The 22,459-nt window shown below is 37.3% G+C and overlaps 1 protein-coding gene across 2 annotated transcripts; it reads left to right on the top strand.

Moving 5' to 3' along the window:
- The first annotated feature begins 1,710 nt into the window (after positions 1–1,710).
- On the top strand, positions 1,711–18,914 carry chic (profilin chickadee). Of its 2 annotated transcripts, none has more exons than XM_089592667.1 (3): positions 1,711–2,493; positions 9,684–9,962; positions 17,186–18,914. In XM_089592667.1, exons 1-2 carry the CDS (start codon positions 2,383–2,385, stop codon positions 9,960–9,962), a joined length of 390 nt encoding a protein of 129 aa, XP_089448793.1. In that variant the 5' UTR covers positions 1,711–2,382; the 3' UTR covers positions 17,186–18,914. The 2 variants fall into 2 exon arrangements, with proteins under 2 accessions (XP_089448793.1, XP_014206084.2); XM_014350598.3 differs by lacking the exon at positions 17,186–18,914 and adding an exon at positions 10,317–11,820 and having other exon boundaries at positions 1,712–2,493.
- The last annotated feature ends 3,545 nt before the right edge of the window (positions 18,915–22,459 follow it).

Raw genomic sequence — 22,459 nt, 5'->3', positions numbered from 1 at the left:
ATAATAACAATTTTTTATTTTCATAAAATGTTTGATATCGTGAGTTAGTGGCTCTAAGGTTAAAAACAATAAAAAAATTTTTTTTCCGCATCGTTATTTCCTTGCTTTTTATGGTAAATTCGTTGTACCCAGCGACACACGTTTTTTTTTCTCTTCCTACAGAAATATTTATACTTACAACGAATTCAACAGGAAATCAGCATTCTCGTGGTTAAATAAATAAATTTTTTTGGGAACACTTGATCAAATTAAGGATCCTTTTGCTTCTTCGGGTGATACGTGAGAAAAATCGGCAATATGCAACGACTAGAATTTCCTAAAAATCAAACTCGTTTCAAGCGCTTTTGAGCATAATATATTGTTAGAATGAACATAATAACTTTTACATTTAACAGCTATGAAAACATTTATTGTTATTATTACTTTTTTTTTTCACGACACCAATATTTTTAATTCACGTCATAGTAATGAATCAGACCTAAATACGTATGGTCTATACGCATGGGACAAAACTATGGCGGAACAAAATGTAATAGCATTATTTTCTCTCTCGAATTCCATCATCTCTATATGCGGTATGATTACTGATAGGGTTTTTAAAGCTATATGTCAATTTTGAAGTTAAAAGCATATATCACTTTTATAACTACACAGTAAAGTTGCATTTACGTGTTAAGGAAATGTCTATAACTATGAGAAACAACAAATTTTAATTGGACGTATTCAAATCTCACTGATTACTCTATAAATATTATGGCCAACGAGAGCCATTAAGAATTGCATGTAGTGCAGTAAAAATGACTGATGTATTTTTGATAAATTTGTTAACTTCAAAATATTTATGTACACTAAGTAATCAGTTATCGATTTTTTAACATGAAATTGCTTCGACATTTGACAAAATTTAGTTGAAATGCCACGTTATAAGTAACCAATGGTAACAGTAATAATAATAATATCAACAAAGTAATCTTTCAGTTTTAGTAGAAACTCGAGCGCAAATCATCACTCACGTCTGAATGATCAATTTTTATGTTTTGGATTGGATACTTATGTGGCCGTAAAATAGAAAAGCATAGAAACATACATTTTGAAACATAACGGCTACGTTAAAAAACTAGAATTGAGAAACGTTGCTAAATTTCGGTTAAAAAATTGTTTGAATTTTACTGTTAAAAATGACGTTCGATTGCAGTTTCAAACGTTCAAGTAACAGGATCGTTTAATCATGATGGAATATTTTTACACAGCCATGTAGGTATCGCGTATTCATAATGAATTCGAGTCACAAATTGTACTGAAAAATAAACGTACATTCTTGCATAAGTAGATATTATAAATAAACCACGGTCGGTTTTTCATTTCGAAGAGTAAAATCAACGTCCTCAACCCCGATTTTCGCGATTCGCAACACAGGCAAAACAGCCAGCGAGTCCTCGCCTTCCACTGGATGATACATCCCGGACGTCGTTGGAACGAGCCAACGGGACACGCGAGTCGCGGTGCCTCATCATCTGGTGATGCGCCGAAGCTGGTAATGGCGCTCCCGTATACGTGGGGGGACAATTTTCCCTCTCGCTTGCACTCGTGCGAGCCCATCCGGAACTAGAGTGCTTATCAGCGGGGTCCGGATGGTGGCGCGCAAAGCCAACCATTCTATTGCGGGGTTTCGTGTGTAAGGTCTCCGGCAGGCTGGGAGAGGGGAGCAAAAGGAGTATATACTATAAGTAGCACAGGAGCAGTTGAGCGAGTACCATTAGTAAGACCACACAAGGCAGCAATATAGTGGTGTGTGCACAGTTGTTAGTGGTGTGGTCGTAAAACGATCGAGTTGATCGGCTGTGAGGCTGAGCTGTGAGGTTTCGTTCCTATTCTGTACACGAAAGCACGGCGCTTTTTTGTTTGTCCAGCTCTCGAAAGTGCATGTGAAGTTCGATTGAAGCCGCATTGGTAAAAGTGTCACCTCGAGCATCGTCAGTTTTATTATTCGTGTCGTCGTGACTGGCCGCTCGCAGCTCTCGGCATCGTCGTCAAAGGGTATACGTTCACGAACGACGCGTCTTTCCTCCCCCTCTGCCCCTCTGTCCGCACCCCCGCAGGTCAGTTCGGAGTGGTTCGGAGGCAGAAGAGAACAGTGGCTGTTAGGTAGTGGACGAACCACGAACAGCGCGTGTTAAGCTCGCACAAAAGTAGTTCTTTCTGTACATCCGTGTATTGAGAGACGCACAGATACACCGAGCAGCGGTATTGGCCTGTGAGCTCGGAACTCGAAAGTGAAAAAGAAAGAGAAAGAGGAAAAGAAGCAGTCGGGCAGTTGTTCGCTGCGAGTATCAGCGAGGCCACATACATACAGAGAAGGTACATTCATACTAAAGCGCCAACATGAGCTGGCAGGATTACGTCGACAAGCAGCTGCTCGCCACGAAATGCATAACCAAAGCAGTCATCGCTGGACACGACGGCAACGTCTGGGCGAAATCCGAGGGCTTCGATGTAAGTACCACCCGCGGCTACGTCACCTTGCCTCGACATTCCTCCTCGAATTGTCCGTGCAACCCCTCCCCTTGCCTCCCCCAACGGCCGGTCCACGGTTCCGACTGGCCGCCCTAACCTTACAAATCTCGCTATCGCCGTTTCGTTCTCGAAGCCGTGCAGCTTCCAAGTGATCATCTCCGTGCTATGCTTATTTCCGATTCGCTATTATGCTGCTTTCGTGATTCCCCTGTTGTCATCTCGTCGTTTCTCTGTGTGCGTCGGGTCAGTTGGAACGTGATGGCACAAAGAGGTTATACGTACTTCCAGTCGCCGACGCTTAGATTCGACGGCGACCGAACGGAGCAGAAAAGCGAACAAGAAACCGAGAGTGTGTATAGCAACACGCACTTACAAGTGGAGAGGAAAGTTGTGTGCATGTAAATGTTTTTTATGCGTTTGAGTCGAGCACCGAGAGATAAAAGGTCCCGATGCATCCTCGGTCGATGCGAGCTGGTAGTCTTCGTTGAGAGGGTCAGACCAAAAAAAAGAGAGAGAGAGAGAGAGACGTTAACCTCTCTCTGGGCGTAAAAAACTTTCGAAAAGCACCGGGTACTGTAGGTATACGCTGCTGCTGTTGGTGTCCGGCCGACGATAGGTATTGCTCCTCTCTTTCTCTCTTTCTCCGTTTTTTTTTTTTTTTTTTTCCTTTTTTGCTTGGCTTTTCGGGTTCTCCGCGGCTGTGTCCTTGCCGGTGGCGGATATATGTCTATCGGAATGAAGTTCTGGTGCCACGTAGAATGACGATCACGTCGCTCCGCGAGTGTGCGAAAACTTCGCCGTGCCATCATTCTCCATCTCCTCTCCCTTTCACCGTGTAAGTAGTACTCGGTTACTTTTCGCTTAGCTTTTATGTGCTTCATGAATACGTTCTTGCTTCTTTCAAATATCATTTCCGTTTCCATCGCCAGCTGGACTAAAGTACGAATATAATTACTTCCCTAGCCGATTTCGTTCTTCGTTCGATTACAGTATCTCTCTTTCTCTCTGTGTGTGTGCAAACATACACATGTACAGGTATACAATTTAAATACGTGGGCGCGCTCACACTCCGTAATGCCCTTACAACTTTACTGCAAGTTGGGTGAGCGTATAAGTGCTTGGATCGTGTCTCTTCCCTGTGATTTCGCGTCAGCTCGCACTCGTGCATTCTCATGTACATATATATACAATCATGTAGATATACAATCGTATCGATCTGTCAACGTTTCCTCGCCTTTCCTCGTGTGTATATAAAGCCGGCGAGCATGCACGCATCTTTGCACCGTTGTCACTGTATAACCTGTACATTTTCTCGGGTGTAACAATTGTTGGGTGACATCTAAAAAAACAACAACAACAATGGGAACGAAGTTTTGCGTGGTGTAAACGCGGAAATTACGTGTTGTACGTAAGGCACAAGAGGGTTGATGTCGTCAGCGCAGACACGCGCCTACGTAAAAGACAGTGGGCGAATTTTCAGGGTGTGGCGGGGCGCGCGTCGGTCTTTCTTGCGAACCTCGCCGGGGCTTTGCCACACAGGAGTACTAAGTTTTTTTTTTTTTTTTTTTTATATAACGCAACCGCGAAGGGACAAACAATAACGGTGGTTTTTTTTCTTCGTTATAATGGGATGTTTCCAACTTTTGCAGTGCGTGAAAAGAAAGTATCATGCGATGATAAAGGAAGACAAGAGGAGGCGGTGGCCGAAACAAATAACAGATGATACCGGAGCGCGCCGAAAATAGCACGGCCCTGCTTGTTCAGCCTCTCTTTTCGTTATCTTCTTCTCTTCCGCCGGTCGGACGGGTACGTTAGACGCGGGCAACGGAAAAAAGCCGAGGAACAAGCGCTCCCGAGGTGTTATTAGCCACATTAAATATCTTATAATTCATTGAACGAAGAAAATTTTTCAAAAGAATATACCACATGCGACCCGTTGTTGCACCATAGTCGTCTTCTTTCGACTCTTGCAAAACCGTGCAAAACTTAGTCTGCCGCCTAAATGCGTCCCCAAATTATAAAACGGCACCGCGAAATCGTATAATTTCAAGTCGCCCAACAAACTCCAGGGACCATGTTATATACAGTTAAATGCTAATTACGCTTGCGTGCGAGAGAGAGCTTTGAAGGTTCATTAGTGCATGAGCAGCAGCAGCAGCAGCTACTGACCAATTTTCTCAAATTGTCGACAATGGCACGCGTCTTCCGACTTGCATACGGCTGCTCCAACATCGTAATCCGCAATTATCCACGTTAAACGGGCTTTGACGGTTATTTGCGTTATGTTGAAAAAAAACAAACAATAAAAACTTACGCTTTATGCAGTGCTCGCTTTTTTGGCAGATGTACCAGCATAAAATGCTCGTGATGTATTTGTGCACGCAAACTTTCTCTCGGTTCGTACGATATAACCTGCTTTTCGAGTCCCAAGAGCAAAAAGAGAGAGAAGGAGAAAGATGAGAACTATTAAAGTCGCGTAAAACGCATCGCGGATGAGCCTCCTTCTCCCCTCATCCTTTTTCTCTCTTCCTTCCTTAATCTCCTCCTTGAGCCATTGTGCCACTGCGCTTTCCTCGTATCCTTATTATAAATACAATGTATACAATAGACCATTGCACCCATCTCTTACTGTGCCATCGCACCTCCCTCCTTCCTTCGATTCGCGTGCATTCACATCTTTTTAATACCCGTCATGTGTGTGAAATATATACATACTTCATACGTGCAGTATAAATTTACACTAAATTATATAGGTATACTCGGTAAGTATATAAAATTCGCCACTACACACCAGAGTACATAATATTATATACGTTAGATGATGTGATACAGCAGCGCACAGATGTGCAGAATACGCAAAACTACATGTGCGCGTGGACTTTTCTGCTGATGTCTCTGATGTATTGTTCGCGCCCGTGTGTTTGTGTGCTTACATGTATGCTTTTTTTGCTTATTTACATGCCTGCCAAAATGGCGTTGTTGACCAGCCGGGTGGCGGTGGGGCAGCGACCCCGCACTGCAGCTGATGGTGGTATAGTAGCTCATGTGTGCACTGGTCTAACAAGGCAGGATCGTCACTTTTTAATTGCAAATTTCACTGCGATAAGTGTTTTTTTTACGTTCGTTGCGAATAAGTATTCCAAGATTATAATGACAAATGAAAATATGTGTGTACCTATCTGTTGCTGAGATAAGCGCTGACTTCTGAGTATATTTTGTAAAAGTGTGTTTCATTTCATATATTGTTATTTCGTGAAAGCAAAAACGCTGATAAAATATTATAAAAAACAAATTGTTATTTAAGATACACGTGTGTGTTTTATATCTCATGATGCTTAAGGTGAATTATCAATAGTACGGTTAAAGACAATTTAAAATTTATATCGTATGCCATAAAATTTATTGGATTTTCGTCTAGATACATGTCAATGGTAATATAAACATTTCATGTGAATTTTTCTGTTTTTACAGCTTAAAAGTTTTTTATATCTCAAATCAAATGAATTTTCTGTCTTAAACTTCGATTCGCTTCGTTAGTCGAACATGGTGTATTTATAATTTTTCGAGTGCTTACGTAGACAACGCTTTTTCAAAATTTCGAATTGTTTTTGTATCGAGAAGTACAGTTGTGAACGGATAACACACGAGTTTATATATCTCTCTCATTTTCAAGGTCAATGCCCGATTAAATTACTTTGTTGTCGCTTGTGCGAGTATCTACAACCATCACTTTGTATCGTAGCTTTTAAAATGTCGATTATACGTAAATGGTCAAATACTATCCAACTGTCACTACTACCGTTTAATTTGAAGATAACCAATTATCAAAACGTAGAATTTCATACATATTTATGCCCATTTCGACGAATACCGATTATCAGTGACTTTCCACTACAACGTGTTGTCGGACTGATACAATACACACCAGAGCTGATTAGAAAGCGTAAAAAAACGTAATAACAATCCTCGTTCATTTTTCAATGAAATTCTCACGCAAACTACACGTGCCGCGTTAACAACCCAAACGAGGCAATTACACATCAATGGTTTTATCTTAACCTATAGTATACGATCACGCGACGCGTTCGACTGTAATATTAGTAACGAACGAAATGGAAGGTGGTGAAAGAAACGCCAACAAAAGAAAGCTTGTTTTCATTATTCAGCGCTGATGTGCATTTATATATATCATCACACGAGTTCCTGTAACGTGTAAATCACCAACTTTCCAAACCATCGAACGAAAACGATGATAATGATGATTATTGCGTGCTCGGCGGTGCGTCTAATCTGCTTACTAGTAACGATTCGCAAAATCCATGTACAGTTAAAGCTCGTAGAGGAATCTTTCTCAATTATTGGTAATCGCCTGCTAGCACATCAATTTTTTTCTTAAAAAAAAAAAAAAAAAATTAAATTAGCTATGAATCGAACTAAATGAAAATTTTTCATTGGCTGTTAATTCACGTAATCAACTCTCTCAGTTTTTCGTTGGCAGGTCTTGAAGTTCCATCTTAAAATGCTAAATCACGGTGTGCACTGTCGGTCAAGATTTTCGAGCCAAATGTACACAGTCCGCCTAGTAAATATACCTACATCATACTCGACGCGACCAAGTGCGTAAGACGCGTTTCTTCCTCTGCAGGACTGATTCATCCGCGCTCACATACTAAATCTCTCGGCACAAGTATTATAGTACAGGCACATCACGAGCCATTGTCCCGCGCCAAAAGAGACCCGAGTTGTATAGCAGTGACTCATACTACTAAACGCGATATCCTCCTCTCGGGTTCGCTCAACGCCAATGTTCTCTCTTGTACGGATTATAGGCCTCGTAGGGAGTGATTGCATGGGTGTAAATCGATACACTTATACCTCAAGAGTTTGCTCTCCCTTTAGTCTCGTTTTTTTTTTCCCCTCGCATTGTACGCGATATTAGTTGCTTCGTTGAACCGCAACGCTGTCATGCATTCGCGTCCTCGATTGCATTATCGTCCGATGCGGTGCATGAGCTTAGGTATATTTATATATTACTGTCACGTGGGTGTAAATTGAAACGTCAACCAGCTGGAGATTATGTACCGAGGGGGAAAAAAGAAGAGACTGATAGCTTGCACTTTGACTGATAACCCAATGTTGATTTCTGGAATTAAAGGCGTTCCGTATGCATGTAGCTTGGAATGATTGTTTGCGAAATGATTATTTTGCACTTCGAATGATTTGAACTCTGCAATGTACAGTACTTTCGAAAGATCGTTGATAATCGTGGTTTAGTTCATCTAACACGTAGACTTGTGGAAATTGTCAAGAAATTAAACAATAACTCCGGAAGTACCCGATGGATCTTAAACAATAAAATTCATACACTACAAGACATCTATTGATATTATTGAAATAATCTATTGACTAAGATATTGAGAAAATTGAGAGAAAAGCGATCTGCCGTTCTCTGCGCATGCGCAGATAATAGCAAGGAAGTCTAATTTTTGTTTTTGGGATTATCTAACTACTTTTGAAGTAATGACGATACGCATAATTGAAGATATGTAACATAAATAATTTTTAAAAGATTTATCCTATAACTTATTAAAAAAATATTTATTTTCTTAGGGCAGATAATACCCCAAGCCATCTAGATGTCGTGGAATTCATGTAGTGATTATCAAATTTTTCGTAAAGTATCACTGTGATCTGATTTTTACAAAGAAAAAAAATATATAGTAGCAATAATTCCAATGCAAGAAAGTAGTCTGGCACATGACATTGATATGATTATCAGTTCCGATGATGGACCCGTAGCCAACAAAATGTCTGAATAAAAATGACTTGATGTTGGGCAATTGATAGTAACAACTGTAAAAATCATGTAAGATTATTAATTCGGGTAGTTAAATCAGAAATATTTATCGTAACAATTGAATATCGTAACAATGATCTAGGCTGTCTTATTTTAGAAAAAATCACACTTGAGAAAAGCCATAATTTTTAAAAGTGTTAAGTTGAAACTGATTCATACAAATATATATTTTTTTAAATTATTGATGTAGTAAAATTATTAAAAATTTATTTCAACACACGATTTTATAACCAAATCAATAAAATTTTGTGTTGTCAACAATTGATAATTAGATTATGTGATGCAAATTTTTTAGTACCCATTATCATTAATAGTTAATCGATGGTATTCAAGGACACCAATAATGTTGTAGCTCGTATTTATCCTCTACCATATTAATTATACTGCCTATGCTGATTTATTGAATACAAGGAACGGCTCTCTAATCTAAGAAGAAAAAAAATTCTAATTGGGTATAATGAATTCAAAGTTGTTACATATACATGAGTTCGGTTAGGTCAAGAATTACAGTGTATTACTGTAGCAGACGCTATATAGTCAAGTGAATTAGCGCTTCGACTCTGACACTTGACTGTTGCAAATGCGTCGCACGATCGTATGTATGTATTTATGTACTACAAGATCAATATCAATATTCATGATTATTCTAAAGTTTGTAAAACTACGAAAAATAGTTTTCAAATAGCGCACAACCTTTTTTTTCATTTATCCTAAAAATCTTTCCTTTCGTTTTTCAATCGTAGATCGATTTATTATACAGTCATCTCTTTTCTAATATCTATTTTTTTACCATAAAGTATAAGAAGCAAACGGGAAGCTCACTTATTTAACAACACAACCCAAAGTGTCTCGATCTATTTCACGGCCCATTAGCCAAGATTCGTCGTCTTCGAGGTCGTCTAATTTATTATCAAGACGGAACTGATAAATTCTAATCTAATCTGACAATATCATTATTTTTAAAAGTAGGAGTTGTGTTAAAAAATGGATAACGTGCTAAATATCGTTGAAAAGTATGCAATACAATTTTTCGGTTGTATTTTTTACTGCAATTTCTCAATAAAACTCATTTGCAAGCTAAGTCAACGTATTTGTGCACAGAGAAGAAAATGTTCATTATAATATATTGCTTATGCGATGTTACCATTTGTCAATTTATTGTAATTTTAATCAATCATGTCAAAATTATTTGTTCAAGCACACGCAAAAAAAAACCTGTTATACCCATGTATAGTACATAAAATATCGAATACAATGCATAGGAAAGTAATATATTGCACGTGCCTTACGTTTTCTCTTTGTATTATTTCAGGTGAGCAAAGAAGAGATCAAATTTATCGTTGACAACTTCGAACAGCCAGAAAAAACGACCATAGTGTCACGAGGGGTGACTCTGGCGGGTAAAAAGTATTACTATCTGTCATGTATCGATAACAAAGTGATAAGGGCAAAAAAGGATAAGACCGGCGTGCACTGCGTGAAAACGCAGCAGGCGGTCGTCGTGTCACTCTACGAAGAGCCGGTACAACCACAGCAGGCCGCCAGCATTGTCGAAAAATTGGGCGACTACCTCGTAACCTGCGGCTATTAGGTCAGTTTCTCATCTATCGTCACCGCGACGCCAACACCAACGTCTCGCCATCACCACTATCCACGCGCGCTCGTTCACTTACTCATAATAAATACATCAAACAAACAACACAATCCACACAGACAGCTCATCTTTTCTCGCGTGCACTTCTCTTCCTTTTTTAATTTTTCATCATTATCCTCTCAAATTTTTAGCTCGACGTACCTGTCGATCTTATCTTCTGACCCATACCTTGGCTTTTTTTTTTTAAATTTTTTTTTTCCCTCTTTTTTTTACATACATTTCTGGATTTTTTTATATTTTATTTTATTTTATTTTTTATTTTACAACAACTCGTACAATGAAATCCTGCAGTGAGAGGTGCACACGAGCCAATGAGAAGAGAACGCTGGCGCTCATTGCATACTATACCGTCACGAAAACCGAGGAGAGATGCCCTAATGCGTAATTCTCGGTTCTCTTTCGATTGAATCTATATACGGACTCTGATGAGTGCGCTGGGGACGTGTGGACAATATGGATATGTTTCAAGGATATAATGAATTAAACACGCACGCTCGCAGGAAAATAAAGAAGAAACATTCTTTATCGACACCCATGCAAAATGAGAGACCGTTGGATTTTAGTGTGCTCTAAAATGCCTGGCGCAACAATTCTTTTTTTTTTTTTTTATTATTATTATTATTACTAATATTATAACTTTATTTTACTTTTGCCTTTTTCATTATGCGATTGTGATTCGATTTGATGAACAAGAAGGAAAAAAAAAGAAAAAAAAATTTCATGGGTCGCACAAACAGCGAACGCGTGTGTGCAAATTTTTTTTTTTTCTATCTCTTTAATTTATAATTTTGGCGTGCTAAATATGAGTTTAGAAAATGTTGCTGTTACTCTATTTCTCTTTCTCTCTCTGTCTGTCTATATGTATTTATAAATATATATATAGATGTGAATTTGATTATTATTTTAAAAACATGTACATGTAATGCCTGAAGAGATGTCTTTTGAAGTTGCGCTTCTCAAAGCGTTTAACTTTGGACTTTAATTGAATGCATTTATAATAAAGTTTCGAATTTTGCGAAAAAAAACAACAAAAATATCCGGCTGTTACTTTTTTTTATTTATATGATACGCATAAAACAACTCTTATATATACATACATTGAATGTGAATTCTGTTACCAAGTTTAGTACTTCTCTGATTTTGAATGATCGCATGATTATGTTTATTTTACTGATGGAAGAAAATGTCGAAATATATTTGAAAGAATAAAAATCTGAAGGTTTTACTTATTTTTTTTCAACATACCTGAAAGCTCTTTCTTGAAAGATTGATGTGCCACGCGATGCAGCTTTTTTCAGGGCAGCCAATTAGAAAATAATTCAATGCGGAAGCAATATTTTGGCACACTTGGTAATATTAAAACTTACACACTTCAACTTATTGCCATCAATACAAGATTTCATTATTAATGTAAGTATAGAAAAATACAACTATGCAAAAGCTGTAAGTTGAAGTTAATAGACATCACTTGGAAAGATTAAGGTGTCGATTTGGCTGAGCACGATCAAAGGTAATAGTTGCAACAGAAAGGACAATATCTCAAAACCTATTGTCGCATATTCATTATTCCTAGAATGATGATAAAAATTGTATTTGCTGACGAATATTGAGAAATTGTTTTACTATCCGATCTGTTATCTTGAATAGCGCTTAGCCGAATTGACCTCTTCCTACCAAACAACGATGTGTGCACATGTTTGTGCTGTGGGAGAAATCAGATATAAGATGTTTTACCCATTTATCATGATTTTTTTGTCCTAAAAGGAATTTTAAAAGTTTATACCTATGAATATTATTTGTGCCATTGTTGGGCGCGCGAAACGAGTCCGTAATGTCAACACTGAGAGAAGGATTACGTGTAGTCCTCTATTTTATGTAACAAAAGTGTAAACAAAATTCACAATTTATCACTTAAAATATCATTTTTATCATGGCAAAGTATTGGAATGAAATATTGATATTTTAACTTTTACAATACCTATGGTTTCGGGATCCATATTATACTTAAGTTAATAGTTAACATATGACGTTAATTACTCAAATCCATCTCAGTGTGGCTGTTCAGAATAATCCAAAAAAAGAGGTTTTTCGATCACTTTGATGAAAATTGTTGTCCATGTATTGACGGAACTACAAAGAAGAAAATCAAATGAGCACGCTTGTGAAACCTCGGGCCACGCGTGCATATATATATATCCGACTCTGGAAATTTTCATCGAAGGCCCGTTCAGCCTCGGACGGTGCAAATTCGTTTATATACCTATCGGCAAGTACGCACGTACGGGTATACTCGGAGGGGCCTCTCCCAACAAGGAGTCACCTTCGTTCCGTCGACGTTTATCTCTCGGGACGCTGTACTGCCATATGATACTTGGCTATAGGAAAGGATCGATGTCTCGGCGGCCATAATTGAGCCATTTTTATTGTTCATTGTGCCAACGCGCGGTAGCGACGCGCTTGCGAAATGGGCTTCCGGGCGATGTGGTCTCCTTCGTCTTATTAGTCGTTGCCACTTGAATGGCACTCGTGCTCGTTTTGCAAGAGAAAAAAATAGAGAGAGAAAGAAAGAGCTTATATTAGAAACTACGCCCTCGGATGTTTCGGCTCGTTTGACCGATTCTTACGGATAGTAGTGATTGTTACTTTACACATCCTAGCTCTTAGCACCCTCTCGAGAGTTTTCGCTCCGATTCGTCCAATTTTTCCTTTTAAGGATGAATACGTTTTTCTTTCTCTCAAGGCGCTTTAGGTGAATGGTTGGAAAAAAATGCAACCATGTCCTCCATTGCGCATTCAAAATGCAAACTAATGAGACCGAGCGTTTAAGTTATTTTGATCCCGGAAACTCATTATTTTCCGCTGAAGAACAAATAAATGACCGGGAAGTACATTAGTCATTGATCTTGAAATCTAGATGAAACTTAAGCCAAGTAGACACGTTAATGAGCTTAGTTACGTATGTTTTTCTAACTGTCGTGTGCATGTAGATCATCGATCCGACACTACAATTTCGAAGGTCCCTTTGAAAATTTTTTTGGCTCAATAAAATACGTTACTTTTAGTAAACTTTATTAAAATAGAGATTGACTTTTTTTACCTTTATTCAACCATAAAGTCACAACTATTAGGTAATTCATACAATTTTTTTCAATTTAAATAATACGGCGAATTTTGAAAAATTCTCTGAAAATCAACTGTTATGATCCTAAGAAAATCGAATTCTCCTAATTTACTTTTTTTCATACTAAAGGGCGCTTCGCTCGACAATCCCTGAACTTTTATTAAACACTTATTTTCTTTAATTTTTCAAGTACGATTTAACGAACAAATTTTTTAAATCATGATTGATCAAACTCATATTGAAAAAATTTACCTGCTACGAACAAACCACGTCAATAAAATCTCGAATAAACTGGCTTCATCGCGTGACCCATTAATCTTTCAAGTGGAAATAAAGAATTCAACGTGTTGATTCTAATCAGTTGTGAAGTCACCGCGTCAAGTATGAATATGACCTTGAAACCGCCATTACATTAATTTCTCGCAGGATTAATTATTTCTGTACATGAACGCGTAGTCAGAACTTATAGAAAAAAACGTCATATTCATAAAACGAAGCATTAACACGAAAAAAGTATTGTCTCCTTGTCAGTAGTGGTACCTTTTTTCACACGGTAATTAGTATTTGTAATAACAATAAGTTAATCGTAAAATCTACAATGGTACGGACATTAGGAGGAGTCACCGTGATTGTTTTATGCGTGCAGACCCTGCTGCCATCTATTTCATTGTCTTCTAGATTTTATTCTAAATGCTTATTCATTATTAAGTAGTTGTCATCGTTCGATGATTCAAATGAAAAATCCTTAAAAATTCGATAAAACTTCCGTGGGATATACCAAAGCTAGAAATAAAAAACGTGTAAGGACTTCTTCAATTCAATCTGAAAGGACTGCGCCTCTCGTGAAAAACCTTGTGGACTCACGGAAAACAGGAAAACTCTGATGAAGCGGTGTGTTTCCAATGCGGCGCAGATGAAAGAAATCGAGATTTTGTTTTATACACCACCTACAGTGGGAACTCGTAGGACAGAGTGGGTTCGGTTCGCGTGTTCGCGAGATCTTTGATCGTCCGTATACACAATATTGTACGCTCTCACGCGATACCTATACTCGCGAAATCCAGAGAAAAGTCAAAAGATAGTGACTATATGTCCCGAAGCCACTGGTGAATTTCGCAAGTTGGAAACTGTAGCGACACGAATGTCTTCTCGTTTTGCTTGCCAAGTTCAACCTGTGTCATTCATTACGTGTATGGTTCTAGTAGCGATGCATTGTGGGTAATACACGTTATCATCAAGACACCGCACCAGAACGACTTCCGCGTGTTTGAGTTGATATGCAAAAATATACTTGTATAGTATAGTAAGAATGGCACGTATACATTTAGAGAAGCTGTTATCTGATGCTTTTATTACTTTGTACTCGTCTTGCGTTGTAGTTTGTACTTACAGATGTAATTAATTACGGCTTACGAGATCAGAAAATATTAAGTTCTCCTATAGTAGGATTTTTCTTTTTACAATCTTCAATTCCGTTTCTGTCAGTGTGGAAGGTCATTAACGCACGAAAGAGAAGTTTTGCTGTAGATGTGCTTACATACGCATACAAGTACAAGCAGAAATGTTGATTATGCATCGTATTAAAGCTTCATCGAGTAGAAGTATTTTGGTGTACTGATTACACATACGACCGTGAAATTTAAAATGATTTCCAAATGAGTTTTTAATGAACCCAAACAACTCCCAATCTTTTCCAAACATCTAAAAATTAGTCTATTTTACTCAGCTGATTACTAAAGTGGCCATGAAAGTATTTGTATAAAGTATTTCTAAATATCATACTTAACAATACTAAATAAAAATGAACCTCATTTATCTTTATTGTAAAATAATCGTACGCGTACATTTTGTAGTAATGTGTGACGTGTGGCACGCCCCAATACGTAAGTAAAATGATTTTTCGACCGTTTTAATGGTCTTATTCGTAATCAGCGCACCAAAATATCTCATTGTTGATTAAGTCACAATTTCAAAAGTATCTATAACTGTGGACATCTCAGTATAGCTACAGCAGCTAATCATTTGCATGAGGACCCTCGCAAATCTGATAATCCTATAATGATGTAGACCGCATCAACGAGAGAAACATAGAGTTGCAGGTAATGTATTTATGAATCCAGAAAAAAAGGGAAAATTATTTCACAAGTTAAATGATTTATCGAATTAAGATCATATATATTATTCAAGGTGTAATTTGTTGAACTAGAAATGTATACTTTATCTGGTGAAGTACTACGTCACTTTTTTTTAAATTTTCTGTAACTGCGGTATAGGCAAAACGCTTTCAGCTGTGAAAACATTTTGAAATTTTTAACGACAAAACGCGCATTGTAACGATTTTTGCCTTTTTTTTTTGTTAATTTTGTACAACCTCATGACTACATAAACGTCCCTCATATACTCATCGAACAAGTTTCACCGCTGCCGCAACAGCCCGGACTCTGGAAAAAATTGTTCACTCCGAAAAATTATACTTACCTGGAAACGGCAAAAGAAGAGAATTTCGTGGCGTCGTGCCATTATTGGAAAACGCCTTGCCAACCTATATACAGACAACCTCATTCGTTTGCATAGGTTTTAGGTTGTATATACACGCTCGCTTGATGAAGAATCCAGGCCGCGGGAAATTGCACCTTCATCGCGTTTGCGAGTACTTGATAAAGTGTATACTAGTGCACAGCGGCAGGTCCGAGAGAGCTTTCGAGAGCCGCCGTCTCATCGTTGTGGCACTATGTATAGATGCGCTGGAACGAATGTAATTTCCTCGTGATGGTGTAGGCTGGAAAAAAAAGAATGAGAGACCGGTTCACGCGGTTTGCTTGGAGTTGAGTTATCAGTTGGCTCGGTGAGTCATGACCGTTTGATAACGAGACGTGTTTGTGTGTGTGTGTGTGTGCATACACGTGACGTTGCAAAAAAATGCAACAAAGATACATTATGTGTATACAATATCGGCTGGCGTTGATGTCTGTCGGCTCATTCCCGTCGGACATACGTATTACGGAGAAAGACGTATCAATAAAAATGTACCCGACGATATACTTATCGAGTGTGTGGCAATTTGATAATAAATTAATAATCGAGAGAGAAAGTCAACGTGCGGCAGGCTCTTGTACATAACTGGTGTGCGTTTCTCTTCTCTCTCTCTCTTTTGTGCGTTAAATATATGTGCATGTATAAAGTGGCTATCTTAAAAAAAAAAAAAAAAAACATTCAACTAGACAAATGAAGCATCCGCATACTATATGATGTTAAATGTACACTTGACGCGACACGTGTTGATAGGAAACAAAAGTATTATTAAGATGTTTCGTGATTGCCAAGTGGACAAACAAGTGCATCGCTACAACATTCTTAACTGGTGATGCGAACATTGTGTTATTCATTTACAAACGACACGATCATCCAATCATAATTTTTAGAGTGTGCTAACTGTCGTCGAATCTACCTGGCACATGCAAGTCACAAGTACTCGTGTATTTACCTATTTTCATTTGAGTTACGATTTCGCGCTAACCACGCGAATCGGCACTACATCCGTGAGGTACCAAGAGTCGAACAATTTCCTTTGGCACCCGTTTAAGTGTCTTTCAGCATTGGAATTCAATGATATCTGACAATTGATGCACCAATGGCCATAAATCGGCCTTGATAATTTCCTCGGTTGGACGGGTAAATGAAAAACGTCCATCGCTAAAGGAAAAAAAAAAAAACATCACAGGTATATAGATGAATATGCTAATAAATGGGTATTAAGAAGCATATATATATATATATATAACTCGGGGTGGATGGTTAACGCGTGACGTGTGCGCGACAAGTATAGATAAGTGATGTACTTACGTATAGGGATACCGATGACACGTGTGTTGGCGGTAACGGGACGACTGTTATATATATTATGATGCAGCGTCAGATACACATACTCGGGTCACATCGTTTTAGACATGATAGCATTTTAAGACACGATATAAATGTTGGTAAAAATAACGGTACGATGTGTGTTTTAACGAATTGTTGTGTTCTCTGTTTGTTGCAGTTGGGGACCCGGCGCAACGATAAAAAACCAACGACCCAGACAAATCAAACAAGAAACCAAACGAACGACGCGGTAGACGATGATTTCGCGGAGCAAGCAAACAAAGGCCCGGGCCTGCGTGGACATAATTTTTTAAGTTGCGTTAGTCGAGTTGACGATCCTTAACACGCAGCGTCCGATATTATAACATATTATGCACCCTCCTCTTTGTGTGTGCGGTCCACTACGGAAGAAAAACACCATCATTGACCGTCCAGGTGTTGGAGTAGCTCTCACCACTGCATGATTCAATCCCCCACCATAGCTTTCGTCGTTTTACTCTTCAACTCTTTAGGTTTATACTCGCGAGGAGAAAAGTATCTACGTCTGTTTTTTTTTTTTTTTTTTTTTTTTTTTTTTGTCTTTTCGCGCGCGCACAAATCATCGGTTCTATATAGCGTGCGAAGAAGTAATGTTGATTTACAAAATACATAAAAAAATACACAACGCTGCCTCCGGAAGAGGAGAAGGGGGAGGATGGGTGCATTCACAGCAGCGACACTTTTTTCCTCGAGTCCGGAGGACAAAAGCGGCGGCGTACACGATAAAACACACGTACGCACGAAGAAAGCAATTTTTGCTACCACACACTATTGACGCATGAGAGGAAAAAAAAAAATAATAATAATAGAACAAATATACCGAGGTTTACACTTTGCAAATCAAAAAGCAAATGTCTTGAGACTCTTCTCCTTTGAAAATTGAGCAAAAAAAAACAAAAACACCAGTATCCACTTATTCGGCACTTTTTGCTTGATTTTTCCTCGGACCCCCTTTTCCCGACCCATCGTTGCTTGTTCTCGTCCTCCTCTGAGTTATTTTTCTCTCACTTTTATTCCCCCATCCAACACCTCGGCGTATACACTCGTCTACCTCTAACAGTATAGCCCATACATTGTTTTTCCTTACCTGCCTTGGCGCGGTGCTCTTCCTTTCATTTCGATCCTCGGCTCGTATAAGCTCGCACATTCGTACTTATAGTGACAAATATATATACAAACAAAGTGTACATGCATTGTGAGGTAAAGTGTACGCTCGTGCAAAAGTGGAAAGCACTGATGATCAAAACTATCAAAAATCTTATAGGTAAATAGCGATAATGGCATACTAATAGTTGTAATGAAAAGTACACTTTGATGAAACAAAAGGGAGGTGAGAAAATTTTTTCACGAACCGATTTTTCACCATCCGACGAACCAAAAATATACATCAATGGCCTACATAGTACGATCTCGCGACCACTGTATATTGTTAATCCTCCGGGTCGTTTGATGTATACCATATAGATAGATAACTGCATCGACTGCTCAGTGTATTGGAGTTACATTTATATAATATTTATACACAACAGTCTTTCGTACTATTTATTACTGTATCTATTGATGCTGCAGAAAAGTTGCGATAAGGTATTACGAGGTCTAATAAATATATGGCTCATATACGCGCATGTAAAAGAATTAAAGACAAAAGTGACTAAAATGGGCACCCATAAACGTGGATGGGCGAAATATTTTCCGAATGCGTATATGTTTTTTCAGACGCGCCTTTTTTGAAAATACCTAACATTTTTTCACGTAAGCTAATAACAAAGAGATTGCGATAAATTGGAAGGAAAATGGCACAATCCTTTTTTATATGCATATTAAACTTGGTGACCAGAAAAAAAAAAAAATTTGATCTGTATCAAGAGTAGGGGAGACGCATTTTTTTAATAAATTTTTACGCCGATGGTGTAAATGCACTCTAAAAACTACCATCACTTACACACTTAGGTACAAGTATTTTGTAGATTTTCAAACATTTTGAAATAAAATTTTTTAATGCAATACATCAGTACTTTTTTGGAATTTTTATTTTATTACTACTGGTACAATGGTACTCAAAAAAAAAAAAAAAAAAAAAAAAAAGACTTTTTTCTGCAGAAATGAGTACACTATATTTTTTGAGAATAAAGTATTTAGCCACATAATCAAATATTTCCTCAAAGTACTCCAACCCTTTCTGCTTCTGAATTTATAAATTTTTTCTCTTTCCAATGCATTAGTTTTTCCCAAAATTTTGCTGAAAGTTATAAGTATGGAAATGAAAAAAAAGGTCCAGTACTATTAGATAATGATTCATATTTGTGAAAAAAAAAAAATCTTTAAATGTTCAAAAATTACTCATATCCAAATCTGATTACATAAACATACAATATAAATAAAAAAGCTCGATCCCAGTGTGATCATGTAATGCGATCATGTGTTCCAATTTTCCGTACAATGAAATCACGTAATGTAAAACTTTTATAAATTTACCGCGTCCCTTCAAATCGATGATGTGTCCGAGAAAAAAATGAACCACTGAATAATTTTCTGTAACAATATGATAGGATAAATTTTTGTAGAAAAAAAAATCATAAATTTACGATGGAAAGCGATTGGCAGGGGATTGGCGGAGAGGATTTCCTGAGGTTTTTACACAAATCAAAATTTTTTCTCTCCAAACGTAAAAGAGATTATCACATTGAAAATGCTCATATATACTGTACGGAAGCAAACTTGGGGAAGAAAAAGACGACAAACGCACATATTACCATACACACGCACATACCTCTGGGTGTGGAAGCGAGAGTCGAAACCAGCGAGCGAGCGACGAAACGGGAAAACCGAGGAAAAAAAGGACGCAAGACGAGAGAGCTTTGATATTTTTAATCAAACGCGCTGTTGCGACAAAATTTTTCAAGTACATATCGCCCTCCGTTTTCGAGCTTCCGCTCGCAAAGCTCTGCGTTAATTGTAATCATCGCCGTCACAAAATATTCCAGCATTCCAGTGGCGACTCTATTGGTTATTTGTCTTTACACTGCCGTATTTTTATGAAAATATGCACGACGACATTTCGAGAACGTTGCGATCGCTCGCTTGGCTTTGACTACTTACTGTATTTTCGCTGCGAGAAAAATAGAGGAAAAAATCACCCACGAATTACTTATTGTAACTACCCTATAACTATGCTAATTATTACCCTAACTTGTAATATTTACCAGTTGCTTGTTGAATCTTGCAAAAAAAGAAAACAAAAAAAGTAAAGTGAGCTGGGCGATGTGTATTGTCGGCCGAGGGCCCGAAATAACCTAAACGTGTAACGATTTTGTCGATAAAAGTAATTATAATAATAAATAAATAAGTGATTAAAATCGTTGAAGAAAAAAAAAGAATAATCTTACTGTGCGGCTTGATTACAACTGTCGTTATAACTACATGTCTGTCTTTCTCTCATATGCTTAATACTCCCCCTTTCCATTTATTCATGTGTTTATTTTCTTGTTTGCTCATTGCTTCGCGTGTGTATTGTACCTATTGATAATAATAATAAAAAATGAAAAAAAAGCGAAAAACATAAAAATACCTGGAGGAAACTTAATTGAACGTTGGATTATTAGTTGATTTTTTTTTAAACTTTGATTTTCTTACCTTCGTATTTTTCATATGAATTGTACTGCGTAAAAATACATTTTTCACAACATACTCACATGTGTTATTGTACCATAAAAAAATTATTCAATAGTACATATCTTTCAACATCGAAGTATACATTTATACATTCACGTTTCAAGCGACGTTTATTTTCAGCTCCACTTAACCAACTAAATCAACACCTTCAGATGGCTAATATAATTAATGTTACGAAAAATCGAGCAATGTATAAAAAGAAAATGAAAAGAAATAAAAATTTTGTTACAATTATTGTACTCGACAAAACTCTGAATCATTATTATTGTAAATAATTTTTAAAAAATGTTGTTTTTTTAAATTTTATGTATACTACCTTTCATTTTATTATTTTTCTCAAATAAAAATTCAATTTTGGATCCTCAGTCACATCCAAGGAATACTTACTTATGTAACCGACAGTATAAATGTAGCCAGTGTCACAATTTGATGTTTTTGCACCGGAAACAACCTTAGAACTTCCTTCCAAGAAGACGGCGGCTCCCCTCCTCGTCTCCCTGGCGAAGCGACTTTTCCACGCTCGTTTGACCTCCAGCAATTTTTTATTTCCTCCACGCTTGGCAAGCGTCTTCGACAAGGTCGCCATCGATTTGTTTTTCTTTTTCATTCGCTTTTCGAAAATTTCTTTTTTTTTTCATTTACGTCTACACAATTTTATTTTTATAACTTTTATCAAGGTAAGTCCATTGATCTAGTCGTTCCAGTTGGATTAAAAGTCATTATTATTCTTTGAAACGGAATAAGGAGGGATCAAAAAATGGGCTGAGGAGCTAAAATAATAAAAATAGACCACGTGGCTTTACAGTTTCTACGATTAATTTATTTCATAATTTAAAAATTATATTAAATATAATAATCGTATTACCGGTGATCGTTTCATCGTAGTAATTAATTAATTATCATAATAATATTATCTGCTACAATCTCTCTTTATTCGGTGTTGCTGCTGTTGTTTTTTGTTCACGTTGTAATTCATCATTGTTATACTAATAATAATGTCACGAAGAATGTTATTACCGTATTTTTTGTGAATGCGTGTATAATACTAGAAAATCAAATTAGCAACATCATCACAACATGTTAATGATATCCCTATATATATATGTATATAAACTCGCGACCGTATCAATAATATATGTAATTGTATCATTAACATTCTCCGTGTGTGTTTACGCGTGTGTATGTGTTTTTTTCTCTCTCGTTTGTATTTCAAACACTTTCGCTCATGCACTCGTTTACATAATTTTCACCTTCTCCATTCGCTCGCTCGCCGACCTTATAATCATCGCCTCGAACGAAAATTGCGTGCACAAACATCGCACTCGAAATACTCGACGATCGTTTGTTTGTCCTTTTTCTTTTTTTGAACGCTAAAGTTTTTCCACTACGATGTTCGTCGTATACATATCATTTTCGTTTTCCGTACGTAATAATATTCGTGTGTTGATTAATAATCTGTTTAATGCCATTCGGACGTCGTGAAAAACAATCATTGAGAGAATTACTGTTTTATTATTATTATTATTATTTTTTTTTTATCATTATTATTTATCAATTTTTATTTTTTTTCTCATACTAATATTATTACTACTCTTATGAATATATTAATATCATTAGCTTTCACGCGGCATTCGTTGAAATTCTAAGCAAAAGACGAGAAACTCACTCTTATACAATATATATATTATTCACACGGAAACATAAAAAAAAATCTTTGTGATTGCTTCTGATGTGCTGATTC

The sequence above is a fragment of the Copidosoma floridanum genome, unplaced genomic scaffold (assembly GCF_036245765.1).
Source record: "Copidosoma floridanum isolate Cflo_tuat_1 unplaced genomic scaffold, Cflo_Japanese_pri ptg000019l, whole genome shotgun sequence".
NCBI classification, from domain to species: domain Eukaryota; kingdom Metazoa; phylum Arthropoda; class Insecta; order Hymenoptera; family Encyrtidae; genus Copidosoma; species Copidosoma floridanum.
Note: the sequence above shows the minus strand (reverse complement) of the source record. Positions and strands in the feature narration are given on the sequence as shown.